The 17,652-nt window shown below is 36.7% G+C and overlaps 1 protein-coding gene across 1 annotated transcript; it reads left to right on the top strand.

Annotated features, from left to right (window-relative positions):
- Positions 1-334: 334 nt before the first annotated feature.
- LOC129449854 (uncharacterized) lies at positions 335-14,472 on the top strand. Its single transcript, XM_073859334.1, has 6 exons — positions 335-1,261; positions 1,508-1,783; positions 12,359-12,433; positions 13,010-13,096; positions 13,213-13,299; positions 13,416-14,472. Exons 1-6 carry the CDS (start codon positions 1,201-1,203, stop codon positions 13,520-13,522), a joined length of 693 nt encoding a protein of 230 aa, XP_073715435.1. The 5' UTR covers positions 335-1,200; the 3' UTR covers positions 13,523-14,472.
- The last annotated feature ends 3,180 nt before the right edge of the window (positions 14,473-17,652 follow it).

The following is a 17,652-nucleotide window of genomic DNA, read 5'->3' as shown; positions in this document are numbered from 1 at the left end:
ATGATAAATTGGGATCTGAAAAGATAATGTGTTACTTTTTAGTTTTTTAAGCTAGAAACTCCAAATAAGTTTTAATATGAATCCACCCCTATGATAGTTGTGATCAATGCCCATTATGTTTAAGCAATGGGATTAAAGTGGGTGATCAGTTACTTGAATAGGCTTTATGCCCAGCTGCACTATGAACTTCAGCCAGCTCCGTGTTTCCTGTCTGCCAATATTGGACAAACTGATTAATCCAGGTGTGTCTGATTATTGTTGTTGTGACTACTGAGGTCAGGCATACCTGGATTAATCAGTTTGTCCAATAATGGCAGACAGGAACAAGAAGCTGGCTGAAGTTCAGGAAGTAGTGCAGCTGGGCATAAAGCCTATTGTCTACTGTGTTGAGAAATAAAATGAAATAATTTTTAGTGTTAAAACCTCTTTATTTAATGCTTTATTTATTTTATTTTCCGGGCAAACAAACAAACAGACAAACAGTCTTAAAAGGTCTACATGTCCAATATTCTTATGTGACAACCAACCCCGCAAGCTATGTGACAACCATCCCCAACTGACTTCTTGACAAACATGATAAGCTAGCTGGCACACGGCTTTAACTTGATCGCTAAAAGATGACTCAAAATAAAGCTACTACTTTTAGCTTTTTAATAAGTGTTTTGTTTTTGAATGACTAATATCATACAAGATCTCAACACAAAAACATCACCAACATGAAAATTTACTCTGACCCATAAAAATAAAAAATTGTCTCCTAACCTCAATGTTTTGTGTCTGCTCAGCAAAATTACAAATGCAAATGAGTAAGTTATTAAAGGCTAACCGATTGATATCAAAATTGTACCACAGTGCCATAGTGTGTCTGGAATAAGCAGTGTGACAACCAACCTGTGAGACAACCAGCCCCGGTCTCCCCTACATGTATAACTACAGGCTTCTTTATTATTTATATTATGATTTTATATATGATCACCACACCCAAAACTACAGCAACAAAAATAAAAACTTTATTTTAATTCATTATGTCCAGTTTCTGCAGTAGTTCAGTGTATTTATTAAGCAGTTTTTGAAATGTCGCAATGTTTGCAAAAGCTGACTCCTCCCTTAACCCACAGTCACTTGTCCAAGACACGCATCTATACTGTATGTACCGCTTTCAAGCAAATCTTTATCTGATTCTCACACTGACAGCAGAAAATGAAACATCTTTTCTTAATGTGTCTTCTGTTCTACATGAACATACACACAACTCAGAGCAGTAAGTAGCAGTGTTTTATACTCTAGAGACCTTACATCCAGTGCAAATGAGAGACATGAACATGTTAATTTGTTTTAATATTTTAATTTCATTTTGTTGTACATACAGAAGCTTATATTGTAAGACGACATTATTAGTCTGGATTTCATTCTATAGTATATTATATAACAAATACAAAGCCAGCAAGAAGTAGTTGAGATGTATTTATAGCACATTATCTTTGTTCATTTGTGTTTGTTTTGACAGAAATATTCAATCGCAGTGTCACTGTGGGAAAGGATGTCATTCTTGGGTGTAAACATGAAGGGAAAGTGGTATGGAGTAAAGACAGAAATGGAACAAGAGTGGATATTCTCACTGCAGAAAAAGATGAAGTGACAATAAAACGATTTTCCATTCCTCTTAACCGTTATGGTGTATTGGATGATTTATCACTACACATAAAGAGTGTTTCAGTCTCAGACTCTGGAATTTATTACTGTAATGCAACTCCAACTGTGAATCTGATAGTAACAGAACCAGGTAAGTGTTCATGATTCAATTCTCACCTGATCTCACATGAAATCATTATTATTTAAAGAGGTGGTTGATATTTTATGAATTTGTAACATTAGAAAAAAGCAAGGATGAAGCGTCACCCTTGACCCCCCCGCTAAACACAACCATCACTAGAGTGAAAGCAGATTGTACAGAAATGTACAAAGATTTCACAAAAAAAAATACAAAGTAGACACCAGTTTGCTAATATGTAAAGTAATTACAAATTGCTGTGATATTGTATCGCAAACCTTAAATTATAAAGATTAATAGAAATTCAAACATGTATGCCAGATTATTCTACCCCTATTAATTTACTTTATTGAAACAATGTTGTTTTCAGAAAATACATAAAGATGCTTTACATGCTAAAAACAAAACAAATCCCTTAATTCATGAGTTTGTGTGCTGTATTTGTTTAGATTCAACCACATCCAACGACAGGCAACCAGGAGCCACCACACCTACACAAGCTTAACTCAAATATTTCTTGAATCTCTAAAGTTTTAGATATAGAGTTATAAAGTTCATAGAGTTCATATGCAAAACCCTCTAAGTACATCTGACATGTTTTCTTGTAAATTTGCTTTTTTATCAGACTCTTAATGGATTCTGCCAACAAATCAGTATTAATGAATGGCCTGAGGCCGGGATTAAACAGATTTGAAGCAAAGGTATATGATGAATGTATAGTAGGCCTATATGCCAAGAGCATTATTATCATTATTTCATTTTTGATGAAGGTGCAGCTTTAGCGGCTTTTGCATCTGAGCTCCTCATATATTATATATAATATCTATATAGTTATTATATTAAGTAAAGCATCTGTGTGAGTATGAGAATATATGTCATACTAAACTAAATCTTCTAGGTAAATGTTACAAGTAAAAGACCTTCAGTTGTTTTTACAAAGATCCTTTACCTGCTAAAATTCAATCACATCCTTTAATTCACAAGTTTGTGTGTGTTTGCTGTATTAGAGACAACCAGATCCAACTACAGTCAACCAGGAGCCACCACACCAACACCAGGTACTCATATATTTATTAAAAAATGTATTAGACCACCTGTCCATTTGTCTCAAAGACCATCCAGCATTGTGAAGTGCTTTAATGTGGACTCTCAACTTTTCAGACAGTACTCAACATTTCACCATTTTGAACATGAGTGAGGGATCTCAAACTGAATTTGTGCTTTTATACCCAAATTTGAAGTCAGAAATTAATTAGACTAAGTAAAATATTCAACCATTAAAACTCATTTTTATAGACAGTTAACACACATGTTGTCGCGGTTCCTCACCTGGCCTGAAGTTAATTTCCAGTCTGTGTTTATTTAATGGTCTGGCTAGTGGTTAAACTGACCTCTTGAACAAATACCTTGTCGAAATTAACAAATGTTTTTCGGTTTCATAAACATGAGGAGAGATGGCGAGCTTGGATCACCGCTGTGCGAAGAGAGGTTTTGCAGCCGATCTGTAGTTAACATAAAACTGTGGTAAATTAAATTATGGCACAAATGATTTTTTCGTAGCACATATATGGTGCACTGTACAGCCTTACCACCAGTTATTGTCAATATCAGTCTAATGGGAACACTCTTAACATGATATATTTATTTAGTTATTGACATATTGCGACAGCTCTCCAATACATTCTCTGTTCTGAACTGTTTTGAGAGGGGCAGAAAGTATTTTAGTTTGCTTCATAATTCATACCCTAATTTCAGACAATCTATCAATGAGCTTTATATTGAGCTTAATAAACATACAGTTATAATGATATTTTTTTTTACTTTTGCTCCTTTTCAGTGATCTCTACCAATACAACTCAACCAACTCAATCTAACTCCAGCAATTCAAAATTTACCTCAACAAAAGGTATTGTTTGATCAAATTGTTTGTTATATTGTTGTTTGTTGATCAAATAGATTATTATTGTGACTTCATGGACTTTTTGTGCTTATTAGTTATATCCTGGTTATTTGCAATGATGTATCAGTTGGAAAAACCCATCAATTCATTCATGACAATAACATTTTCCCAATGTATGCTGCTACATGTCATCAAGGGTGTCGTAAAAGGGGGGAAAGGGTGAATTAGTACATAGGGCCGTGGCATGTGAGGAGCCCTCGACATTCATTTTATAATTGTTATTAAAGTTATTATAAATCCTTTAATTCACAAGTTTGTGTGTGTGTGTTTGCTGTATTAGAGACAACCACATCCAGTCAACCAGGAGCCACCACACCAACAGGTTTGTCATATATTTATTAACAAATTTATTAGACCACCTGTCCATTTGTCTCAAAGACCACCCAGCATTGTAAAGTGCTTTAATGTGGATTCTTTTAGACCTTTGGGTAAGAATAAAGCAAGTAGCCATTTAGAGGACACTGGGTCTCATTCACCAAGCATGGGTACGCACAAATTTGTTCGTAAAATGTGTGTACGGACGTTTTAACTTACAAATCATGATTCAACAAAAACTTTCATACTACAATTAATTTTAAATGTATACAAAAACATAAGAACAACTTAGACCACATGTGCCCAATAATAATGAACAAGGAAAAAATATAAATTATATAACACAGATATATATATATATATTATAGGCAGAGCCGGACAGTAACAGAGTACATTTACTTGAGTACAGTACAATTTTGAGGGATCTGTACTTTACTCGAGTATCATTTTTGGGGAGTACTCATGACTTTACTCAAGTACATTTGAGATGTTGTACTCTTTACCCCACATTTTTATCCATAACTGTAAGTACTCGTTACTTCTTCTAAAAAAAAAGGAAAAATCTCGTAAACCCTCAATTTGTTATTTCCCTCTCTTAAACGTAATTGGATTGTGCAGGCCTCACTGATTGGGACAGCCTATCAGCAATCACCTTCAGCTTTCCGCCAAAGTCACCATGGTCAAATTTAGATAAGAGATGAAACCATGGACGAAACAATGGATGAAGACGCAGCAGGTCCATCCCGGGAATGTATGACAACCCGTGGCCCAACTTTGCCAGACTATTTTAATGATAGTTTTCGCTTCAAGTGTTTGCCGTGTTTACCAAAACAAAACTTCACCGCCTACAAAAATTCAATGTCAAACATCTCAAGTGGTTCAACGTGCAGTGTGGGAGTAGTAATGCAATATTTAGAAAATGTACTCTTGTACTCTTGATACTCAAATTCTTTTAAAAACAGATTCAGTACTTTTACTTAAGTATACATCTGACTGTTGTACTTTAACTTGTACTTGAGTAAAATTTTGCAAGGGGTATCTTTTACTCAAGTAATGAAGCTGTGTACTCTGTCCACCTCTGATAGGGAAAAATATAAATGATATAGCACAGATATATATTATAGGGTTCTTTTTCCTTGTTCATGATTATTGCGCACGTGTGGTCTAAGTTGTTCTTACGTTTTTGCAAACATTTAGGGGCGGTTTCCCGGACAGGGATTAGCTTAAGCCAGGACTAGACCTAAGTTTAATTAGGAAATGTAACTAGTTTGAACAAACATGCCTTACTAAAAACATTGTTTGTGTGCATTTTGAGGGAAAACAAAGGGCACTGATGTATTTTAAGATATGTCAGTGCAAGCTGTTCACTGTTTGGACAGCTCTTACATTTATTTTAGTCTAGGAGGACTAGTCTAATCCCTGTCCAGAAACCGACCCTTAGAAGAAATTTTAGAATGAAAGTTTTTGTTGAATCATGATTTGTAAGTTAAAACGTTTATACGCGCATTTTACAAACAAATTTGTGCGTACGCATGGTGTATGCTGATCAGATAGGCTAATATATATAATACAGTTTAAGAAATAACTATTTATGATTTATTTTATTCCTTTTTTCATACACTATTATTACATCAAACTACAGGTTTCAGCCACAGTCAACCAGAAGGCACAACACCATCACAAGACTCATCTGCCAAGAAATCTTTCAAATCTTTTTGTATAAAAGAAATCAAGTAGCCATTTAGAGGACATTGTCTGCTTATCAGATTTACTACAAAAACTGTAAGAATCACCTTATTTGATCCTGTCTGTGAAATGCAGGCTAAAATTGTAAAATCCTATATTGAGATTAGAAGTTTCAAAGTTTGATTTTAATCATTGATTCCACATTTCAAGCATTAACATGACCTTACTCAGTTAATATTAATATCTAGGTTATGATTCACACAATGTTCTTTGCATTATATAGGATGAGGAAACAAATACTTTCGCTGGGTTTTCACATTGAAGTGCAATAAATGTATGTTTTAGGAAAAGCATTGTCAGTTAAATGTACTAATCAAAATATATTAATTTGCATTTCTATGCATTTGTTTATGTTATTATAAGTGGTTATCAAGTGTTAGCAGGATCTGTGGTTGTGCTTCTGCTATTAAACATGTTTCCTCTTTGCATGGCATTTTGCTTATAAACGTAAACATTTTAAACTACAATTTTTTTGTATTTTTTTAGGTTTTGAGTGTTTAAATCTACATTAATATTTAATAAAAGTAGGCCTACATATACAGAATGTATCATGAGCTTTCATTACCAGCAGCCTTTACCAGCATGCTGATTTTATTAATTATATTTTTCAAATATATTTTATCTGTTTTCTTGCTATATTTAAAAAATATATTTAAAAAATATATTTGTATGAATATATTTTGTATAAAGTAGTCATTGAAGGACACTAAACCTGCTTATCAGATTTACTAACTGTAAGAATCATCTTATTTGATCCTGTCTGTAAAATCCAGGCTAATGTTTTTAAATCCTATATATTTAGATTAGAAGTTTCAAAGTTTGATTTCAATAATTGATTTCAAACACATATAAATACAGAACATTAAACAGTGGAAAGTTGACAGTTAGAGGTTAATCAGGTGAATGTGTAACAGCTGTTAGGGTCACTAATCACCAATCATATTTAATATGTCATGAGTGACTTTTAGGGCGGAACTAAAGAGGTGAGAGAGAGTTCCGCCCGGACCGAAGTATGCAAACACCCGCCACTTCCGGGCAACCAAATCAGTGCAAATGGGAAATAAAACAAATAAAACAGGTGGAGGCGATCATAGATATGTATAATAAAGGCTAGATGTTTGGCCTGCGCTGCTGCAATTGAGTGGAACATCCGCATTTGGCGGCCATCTTACCACGGGGCACTTCCTCACTTGTAACATTGCGTTTAATGGAGCATGTACTTTTATATGACCATAACTTGCTCAAACAAACTACCGATTTTCAAACTGTTTGGTTTGTTATAAACGTCAGAGATGTACCTATGACACTGCAAACTTAATGAATAATTTTCATGAATCATGTTAAAGCATCCAGAATTATAGCCACATTAATAACGTTTGTAAGAAGCCAAACCGTTTGAAAACCGGTAGAAAATTGAGCAAGTTATGGTCATTTAAATGTACCTGCACCATTAAACACAATGCTACGAGTGAGCGAGCTGTCTGAGGTAAGGTGGCCGCCAGGTGATGACATTCGAGACTCCGCCTAACACATCTAGCCTTTATACATATCTATGGAGGCGATGACGTGGCGATTGTTGGCTGGGCAATTCACAGCTTGAAGCAAGTATAAAGGAACCATGTGAGATACGGTGAGGAGGTTGACGTTGTTGCTGTGGTGTGTTGGAGACGAGCTACTGTGGGCGAAGGGCGTTGAAGCTGTTGTAGACACGGGGCGAACAGGCAGAAGCATTAAAGAAGGACCTGCTGGCAGAACGAGACAGTTGTGAGCAAAACAACGGATCGGGTCTGAAGAGGCCAAAGTTAAAGGGGTATGTGTTCACCTGCATGTGTGTTGCATTAAAGTAGGAGTATACAGCCGATCTCACGGCGGAACTCAGACAACATTTCTGGCCGTTCGGAAGCCTGCTGGAAGGAGAAAACGAGTGAGAGAAGGACAGTCGTACAGAAATCGTGAGTACAGTGTGTTTATTGCATTGGACATCAGCAAGTGGAAATTAATTCTGTGTGTGGAGACTGTGCACTGTTTTAGTGGCCCCACCGTGGAGAACGAAGCCGGTGTGCGAGCCAGGGACCAAACGGGGCAACCTATACCATTGAGTGGATTACTTGACATAACAACAGCGCTACCTGAGTGCAAGGTTCCAGTGGTTCCCACGAGAAGTCTTGATGTAGTGTGGAGTACCGGCCTTTCTGATCACTAAAGTGTGTGTATATTGCAGTGGGTGAGTGTGCTTTTTGACAAGTGTGCACCTGAAGTCTTGCAGTGTTGTGCCGTGTCTCTTGCTGTCTGTACCTACATTTAGGTCAAGCCAACTTGTGTGTGCGCTACATGGACTGCGGTGGCAGCAACCATCTTCTTGTAACCATCCACCTATAATTCCAGCCTGTGTGTCCAAGTGAGGAGGAAGCCGATTGAGTGCAACGAGTGAGGTATTGTGGGGGAAAGACCATACTGCTCGACGGGGAGTGGTGAATACTTTCAAATGTGTCTACTCACCTGTATGTATATCTTGTGTTGTGGAGAGTCCAGCTGCCTGTCGCTCTGAATTAGGTATCCAGCCGGCCCGTGGAAGGGGTCAGGAAGTGGTGCACCAGTCTGACAGCACGAGTACCGCATTGCGGGTCCATTCATCTTCCTCTCCCGGGACGACCTTAGTGGTGTCCGGTCCAACGAGTAGTGGTGAAGCTGGTAATCGCCTGCCCTCCTTAGCCCTTGAACGAAGCCAAGGTGATGTATGGTTTTCCTTGTAAAATACCCACCTGTGTAGTCCCGGAATCCAGATACAGCGACTGAAGCAAGACGCTGTCCATAGTGAAGTAAATAGTCATACTTACCTGTAATGCCCTGTAAAGCCCAGAACAGCATGTCCAGTGAAACCCCAGAGTCATTGTATCGAGCTTATGCTATACCTACCTCGAAAGCCCTGTAAAGCCCAGAACAGCACATCCAGTGAAACCCCAGAGCCATTGTATCGAGCTAACGCTATACCTACCTGTAAAGCCCAGAACAGCACATCCAGTGAAACCCCAGAGTAATTGTATCGAGCTAACGTTATTCCTACATCGAAAGCCCTGTAAAGCCCAGAACAGCACGCCCAGTGAGACCCCAGAGTCATTGTATCGAGCTAACGCTCTACCTACCTCGAAAGCCCTGTAAAGCCCAGAACAGCACGTCCAGTGAAACCCCAGAGTATTTGTATCAAGCTAACGCTATACTTACCTCGAAGACCCTGTGGAAACAAATTTCCTCTAACGGGGACAATAAAGAATGAATCTGAATCTGAAGACCCTGTAAAGCTCAGAACAGCACGTCCAGTGAAACCCCAGAGTATTTATATCGAGCTGACGCTATACCTACCTCGAAAGCCCTGTAAAGCCCAGAACGGCGCGCTTGGTGGAACACGGAGAGGTGCCGTATAAAGTTAAAAGTGATACTTACTTTGTTTTCCTGCTGTGACCGTAGGGGCGCCGCACCACGAGCTGCAAGGGCCTCGAAGCCCCGGGAAGGAAGATAGCCGACCAAGACGCCTGTGGAAAGAGGAGAGAGGAGAAGTCGGTTAAATCAAGTGGAGCTGGTATCAACATCTATTTACCTGTGCTTGCAATTATAGGAGTTCGGCCGTGGTGTGTGTGGTTGTCCCCTGTCTCTGGAAAGAGAGACGCCGCCCCGGCCCTGTGGGGAGGAAGAGAGGGACAAAAATATTTCCCAGCCTTGACTTCTGGAATCTCGCCTGTTTGAAGGTAGCAGCTTATACTCGTTTCCATACACTTATTGTGTGTTTGTGTCTTTGCCTCCAGGAGAAGAGGAGGGCGCCACGTGTCCGCAACCTCACTTGGAGGAGGCCAACAGGCCCCAGGAGAATAATACTCACCAGCCGTGGGAACAAAGGAGCACCGAGTCCCCTCTCCCACTTTCCCCTGTGGGCACGTGGCCCTTGGCGCCCGGGCCTTTCCTGTCTGCAAAGACACCAAGAAGACGTCATTTTAGATTTCCCTTCCCCCTTCCCAAGAACATTTTAATTAAATTAAATAAAGTTAGTTTTAAAGTTACTTATCCTCTCGTGTGTCGATCATTGGGGTATCTTTGGGGACCTCCTCGAGGTGGAACTCAGGGGAGAGACACTAGTGATCCATCCATCCGACCGGCGACAAATATTTGTGTTCACAATCATTTATGGGGTTGATTTTCTTATAATCTAATGATCTAGGGGCCAGTGGCTGCTCGAACACATTTGACCACGTGCACGTCTACACCACAAAATGTGCTTTCGACTACCTCGGAATGTGGTCGAAAGTGGACGAGCTCAAAATGTTTCACACCTGTAGACCTATTTAATGTCGTCCACTTGTGATCGACCAAAACGCATCACCAGGTGTAAACACCCTCTAACAGAACACAATGTTCTGTCCTCTGCCTTGCTCAAATCCTAAAGTAATAAGTTGATAGTCTAATAAGTTTAAAATATGTAAGCATGTTACAGTTTCTTTCTACTTAACAGAACTCAAGCTAGAATTACTGGAACTCATAAAACATACTGAAATATGAAACATTGAGAAATAGGAGAAAACAACATACAGTATCTTCTACGATAATAAAAAGAACATAAGAAAAAACATAAAGGCCAGGCCTACCAGTACAATATATAATAATATACTTAGAAAAAAGCATATGACTGCCATTAATTCTTCTTCTCTCTTTTTTACTCTAATATTGTGGTAAATGTGAGACTGTACTGCATTTATATAGCACTTTCACAGACCAATGGCCATCCAAATTGCTTTACAAATTTTGCCTTACATTCATGCACTCATTCATACTCTTTATTACGCAATGGGGAAAAATTAAACTAAGGTCTTGCATATAAATATGCTCTGAGAAGTGTTAGACGCTTTCAGAAAAATCAGTGGTTCTGATGCTGTTTAGGTCAGCAGGCACCGTTAGTCATATGATAAAAATGTGATTATTATTGTGCATATGGTCACTTAAACTGAATGAGTTGTAGTCTCATGTGGTTGGAGAGCTGAACAGTCATCACTTAGCTGTACACTATTTTTATAAGACCTCTGTTGTTTGTTCAGACCTCAGAACAAGGGAAGTAGATGTACAACTATAGGCTCTTTTATTATTTATATTATGATATTATATATGATATATTACCATAGCAACAGTTTTTGAAATGTCGCAATGTTTGCAACTGACCCCTCCCTTAACCCACAGTCACTTGCAACAGACGCATCTGTGTACATACTGTATGTACCGCTTTCAAACAAATCTTTATCCGATTTTCACACAGACAGCAGAAAATGAAACATCTTTTCTTAATGTGTCTTCTGTTCTACGTGAACATACTCACATCTCAGAGCAGTAAGTAGCAGTGTTTTATACTCCAGAGACTTTACATCCAGTGCAAATCAGAGACATGAACTTGTTATTTTGTTTTAATATTTTAATTTCACCTATTTGGTGTACATAGAGAAGATTATATTGTAAGACGACATTATTAGTCTGGATTTCATTCTAAAGTAGTCATTATAACAAATACAAAACCAGCAAGAAGTAGTTGAAATGTATTTACAGCAAATTATCTTTGATCATTTGTGTTTGTTTTGACAGAAATATTCAATCGGAGTGTCAGTGTGGGAGAGGATGTCATTCTTGGGTGTAAACATGAAGGGAAAGTGACATGGAGTAAAGACAGAGATGGAACAAGGGTGCACATTCTCACTGCAGAAAAAGATGGAGAGACAGGAAAACTAATTTCAGATCCTCATAAGCGTTATAGTATATTGGATGATTTATCACTACAGATAAAGAATGTTTCACTCTCAGACTCTGGACTTTATTACTGTAATGAAGCTCCAACTGTGAATCTGACAGTAACAGAACCAGGTAAGTGTTCATATGCTTCACCATACATATTTAAAGTAAGCTGTACAAAATCACAACCACAAGTGCAATAGTCTTTTAATAATAACAGTATCCTATTTTTTTTAACATATTTCACCTCATTTAAGCTTAACTGGATGACAAAAGTTTAAATATAGTCACTTTTGTCTTTACCACCTATCACAATTTGAACAGGTACACTTTTAGCTAGTATGTAGTATAAGAAATGTAGTATAAGTTACGTTTACATTGACAGATTAGGCTCATAGCATCTGCTAACAATTACCACAAAATAATCTTTGAGGTTGTTTAAATCTTTATACAGAACTCACAAATACTTTATATTTTGGGAATAATTTCATTTTTATTTAGTTTCATGCAATTTGCTTAACAGGTCCTGCTCAATTATTCTTTTATTTATTTAATTCAATTAAGGTCTGTAACTTTGGTAACTTCTTCTATACAGACTTTTTAAGATAATAGAAGATAAAAAGATCTGGTCTGTCAAAACGTCTTAATATAATGGCTTTTTAAATGTCTACAATGAGCCAAACAACATAAGAACTTTAACAAAATTAAATCCAAGACTACTTTTTAATATATAGTTGAAGAAATACCGTTATTATGATTTATTATTTTTCCTTTTCATACACTATTATTCGATCATCAAACTACAGATCCCAACAACAGTGAACCAGAAGGCACAACACCAACACAAAACCCATCTGCTACGAATACTTTAAGATCTTTGGGTAGGAATAAAGCAAGTAGCCATTTAGGATCCCCATGAAAATGAGATGTTGCATCTCATGGGGTTGATCCTCTAATAAATGTTAAATAAATAAATTTAGAGGACACTGGGTCTCATTCACTAAGCATGTGTACGCATTTGTTCGTATATTGTGTGTATGGACGTTTTTACTTACAAATCATGATTCAACAAAAACTTTCATACTAAAATTTCTTCTAAATGTTTGCAATAATAATAATAATCATGAACAAGAAAAAGAACCCTATAATATATATCTGTGTTATATCTTTTATATTTTTTCCTTGTTCATTTTTTATTCCTTGTTTATTGCGTACATGTGGTCTAAGTTTTTCTTATGTTTTTGTATACATTTAAAATAAATTTTAGTTTGAACGTTTTTGTTGAATCATGACTTGTAAATTAAAACGTCCGTACGCACATTTTATGAACAAATTTGTGCGTACGCATGCTTAGTGAATGAGACCCACTGTATGCTGATCAGATAGGCTAATATATATAATACAAGAAATAACTTTATTATAATTTATTCTTTTCCTTTTTCATACACTATCATTAGATCAAACTACAGGTTTTAGCCACAGTCAACCAGAAAGCACAACACCAACACAAGACTCATCTGCTACGAATACTTTAAGATCTTTGGGTAAGAAGTAGCCATTTAGAGGACACTGCTGATCAGATAGGCTAATATAGATAATACAGTTAAATAAATAACTTTAATATGATTTATTCTCTATCTTTTTCATACACTGTCATTAGATCAAACTACAGGTTTTAGCCACAGTCAACCAGAAAGCACAACACCAACACAAGACTCATCTGCTACGAATACTTTAAGATCTTTGGGTAAGAAGTAGCCATTTAGAGGACACTGCTGATCAGATAGGCTAATATAGATAATACAGTTAAATAAATAACTTTAATATGATTTATTCTCTATCTTTTTCATACACTGTCATTAGATCAAACTACAGGTTTCAGCCACAGTCAACCAGAAGGCACAACACCATCACAAGACCCATCTGCCAAGAAATCTTTCAGATATTTTTGTATGAAAGAAATCAAGTAGCCATTTAGAGGACACTGTATTTACTACAAAAATTGATTTCACATTTCAACCATTGACATGACCTTGCTCAGTCAATATTAAATATCTAGGTTATGATTCATACAATGTTCTTTGCATTATGTAGGATGATTTTATAGAAAACAGTAACTCACAAATAAAGACTTATGGGTTTTCACATCGAAGTGCAATAAATGTATATTTTAATATGCGTCATTAATCAAAACATCAAAAAAGAGAAATGCTTTCTAAAAAGTCAGTGTTTCTGATTATATTTAGGTCAGCAGACACCATTGATCATGATTTAAAATCTGTCACTTTTATGTTGAAGTAAACAGGACATTGGCATAACCAAACAAACATATGTTGTCATGCTGTTTTTTTAAGTTATCAGTTTTAGAGAGTACATGTTAAAATATCAAAACATAAATCAATGTTGATCAGGTTTACAGATCTTGTTCCTTATTGTTAATTGGTGCAAATGATGCAGTTGAACTAAGCTCTTTTTAGAATAATAGCACCGTTAGCAGTGTTATAGCAGGGACTCTGTGGCTCTACTGATAATGAGATAAAAAGGTAAGAATCTCTCTGACAGCTTCCTGCACACTTGTTTGCGGCTGCCATTTTAAAATGTAAACCTTTCATCCAATAGCTTGTGTGTTTTCATTATAATCAGTCCTTCTTTATTCATTTAGTTTCTTGTTTCTTGTTTCCAATGCAGTCAATTTTGTTTTAATGAGATGATGTTTCTAATATATTTAACCTGTTTCTTGCTTATAAAGTCCATGTCACTGATCATTAGCAACAGATGGATGTATATGTTTGCAATTTATCCATACAGAATATGTGGTCAGGCTGTTAACTATGAGTGCACGAATTGTCTATGCATAACAGTAACATCTTAGTGCTGTACCAGACCAATCATTATTAAGTCCTGACATCATTTTATGCAGTACCATAAATTAAACTTTTTGTGAAACACATACACAGATTGTCTCTACAAAACAGCTGTTCTTTAAAGCATCACTAAATAGTTTTTGCTCTTTGCTCCCCCTACAGGTTGGAAGCGGAATTGTCCATTACTACTGTCGTAGATAATTTAGACTACTGCAGCAAAGCTGGCTCTGATTGGATTGTAGGTCTGCCGTAAAGCAAGTTTTTGTAGTTTTCACTCGAACTACAGGGCCGCGACCCGACAGTCTCAACTCTTTGGTGTTGCTTTAACTCAGTGCTTCTCAATTATTTTCTGTCACGCCCCCCCTAGGAAGAAGTAAACATTTCGCGCCCCCCCCCCAACTCCGCGACTGTAAATAGTATAATTTGTCTATAAAATGACACATCTGCAAAGCATTGTATCCTTATTAACATTAAAGAAAACACAAAAAAAGAAATATCAATCAACTTACAACAAAGAATAACTTTATTAACATTGTTTTTTAGTCTGTAACAGAAAAGACTTAAAATGCATCAATTTGCCTGAAATAAAAAAATCAATCCTTATTTACAGTATATTTTTTGACCATTTGATACTGAAAAATTTAATTAAATATAATCAATAAATAATAATAAAAAACTCAAGCGGCTTATCAGCGTGTTTGGGGTGTAATGTCTTTATGTGACGGTGCAAAAAAATCACTTCCTGAAAAAGTATTTTCCCCAGGGTCTCACGCGCTCCCCCGGTGTCACTTCGAGCCCCCCCTGGGGGTCCCGCCCCACTATTTGAGAAGCACTGCTTTAACTAAACTAGTGCAGGGCAGGCAATAGATTTATATTCTGAATGTTTTTTTCTGTCTCAGCTGCTAAGGAAAAGAATGATTATAACGCCAAAGGTTATACGGTTTCTTCATGTGCTGGTGTGTTTAGGCCACTATGAATTTGGTTCAGAGATTGGGGTGTAGTGTTTTAGCAATTCAGAAAACTGTATAAATCAATTAACAAATGTAAAACTTCATTAAGTGAAAAATGTGAAAGTAACATCATTTTCAAGTAACCATTAAACCCATCAGTGAGTTGTAAACACACACACAACACAACACACACGACCAGACCCAAACCAAACCGTGGGGTACTATGTAATGGAAAAGCTGTGGGAAACCATACACTGCAACCATTAAGCCGCTTATTGTTGGCAATAAGAAACAAACCAGTGAACTTTGGTCAACAAGCCTGATCTTCTAACTGCCACATAAACACACCAAGCAACTTTGTTGATTTGCATTGTAGTTGAAATAACTCAAATTGATTTGTACTGTGCTAAGCATACAGTATGTTTGTCAGATAAAGCAGTGGTTCCCATCATTTTTTTCTTGGAGCCACCCCAAGAAAAAAATGTACTACAGTCAGAGCCCTCCAAACATTCACATCTATCTTTCCGTTTGATTTTGCCATTACAACGCTGATAAGCATATTGAGCACCTCCGCTGTGAACTCTGGTGCCCTTTAAGGGACCCCAGGTTGGGAACCACTGAGATATGGAACCGGGTACTGTAGGCTACCGCACACATTCTTGAAAGAGGACATGAGACAAATGAGTCTGGTGTAATGTACAAATTTTGTTAATGTTATTAGCGTACATAGAGTTTACAGTAACTGCTATTTGTTTATAGTAATGGATTTGTCATTTACACCGGCAGTTATTTTTATTTCTCATGAATACACGAAGCATTTAATTATCCTTAAATCTAAAATCTAGGTTTTTTTTTTTTTTAAAGTTAAAGTGCTAAGAAATGTTAAGTTCCTCCACAGGTATTAATACACAAGTAGAAAGGCATCACGACCTTTGGCGCCATCATGTGGTGAATTTTTGAAACGTATTCCTTTTTAAATGTAGGCTGTCTACAATACAATCTCACAATCCTTTGCCTGTGGTTCAGCAGAGGATTGAAAATTGTGTGTCTCAAGGAGCAGTTGAAAATGTCAATTACTTTTCAAATGTACGTTTTTAAAACTCAATTTCTAAATTAATAGTTGCTAAACATTGACTATGAAGTTGATGACTCACATTTGCCTGTGGTTTTAGAGACAAACGGGCTGTAAATAGTATTTACAGCCCGTTTTTCTCTAAAACCACAGGCATTTAATACCTAGGCCTAGATACAAGAAAAAAGAACATAATTTGAGACAAAAGAAGGAATCCAATACTTTCATAGAAAAGCCTAGCAAAAAAAAAAAAAGAAAAAAGATCTGCTAATAAATATGCTCTGTAAAATGTTCGGGTGTTTTCACATATAGTTCATAAAAAACCCAGTTCACTTAAAGTGAACAAGAAAAGGAACTAGCCAAATGTGATCTCAGTCCTCAATAGTGGACTCAAAAGAAGACCCAGTTCTTTTTTTGGTCCTCTTCAGAACTGAAGTGATCTCAGACCATTTCTTGTTCACATCACAACTTCATAAGAACTCAGACCCCAGCTTTTTTGTGCAGCAGTTTATTTTGATACAATGTCCAAACGACACGCGAAGCAGACTGGGACCTCATTGATTTCACATCTCAAAAATAAATCGAACCACTAAAGAACCTAAAAGGTTCTTTTGGGTCCTTTTAGGGGGGTCTGAGATCAATTGGTTTGTTCACATACACCCTGAACTGCTCCGAGAGCATTTGGAGGGCTCAAAGGAACTAGGTGTGAAAACACCCTTAGATGCTGAAAATTTAGTGGTTATGTTTAGGTCATCATCATCACTGGTCATATAATTAAAAATATGATTTTTACATTTGTGTACATATTTGTTTTGTTAAATGTGCTATTAATATGATGCATTTACCATTAAATAGAAGAAATTGTGTCAGACAATACATCATAAAGCAGTTAAACTGGTTTTCGAACTTTCTTTTTCAGACAATAGAAGTTAAAGATCTGTATGCACTGATTTAAATCCAATTCACACAAAGCAAAACAGGACGTACGAAAATCTTCAAATAAAAAATATCACATAGACTACATAGGAGGACAAGTCCTAACCGGTGCCATCAGAAGTAAGGGGACTATAAATACACAAAAGAAACAGGACTAATGGTGTCCATTGCTTATTACTAGTTCCCTGTATTGTAATTCAGTATATAAGGAACACAAATTCAGGGACTAACAAAGGCCTTGAGCCATACTGAATATCAGGCTTACTTGGTGCCAACTG

The sequence above is a fragment of the Misgurnus anguillicaudatus genome, chromosome 21, assembly GCF_027580225.2.
Source record: "Misgurnus anguillicaudatus chromosome 21, ASM2758022v2, whole genome shotgun sequence".
NCBI classification, from domain to species: Eukaryota; Metazoa; Chordata; class Actinopteri; order Cypriniformes; family Cobitidae; genus Misgurnus; species Misgurnus anguillicaudatus.
The sequence above is the reverse complement of the archived record's forward strand: the minus strand, read 5'-3'. Positions and strand labels throughout refer to the sequence as shown.

Bases quoted from the DNA above. Each gene is read 5' to 3' on its own strand.
- LOC129449854 (XM_073859334.1), top strand. From the start codon at position 1,201: ATGAAACATCTTTTCTTAATGTGTCTTCTGTTCTACATGAACATACAC. The intron at 1,262-1,507 runs GTAAGTAGCAGT...TTGTTTTGACAG, and splicing joins CATACACACAACTCAGAGCA to AAATATTCAATCGCAGTGTC. The intron at 1,784-12,358 runs GTAAGTGTTCAT...ATCAAACTACAG, and splicing joins TCTGATAGTAACAGAACCAG to ATCCCAACAACAGTGAACCA.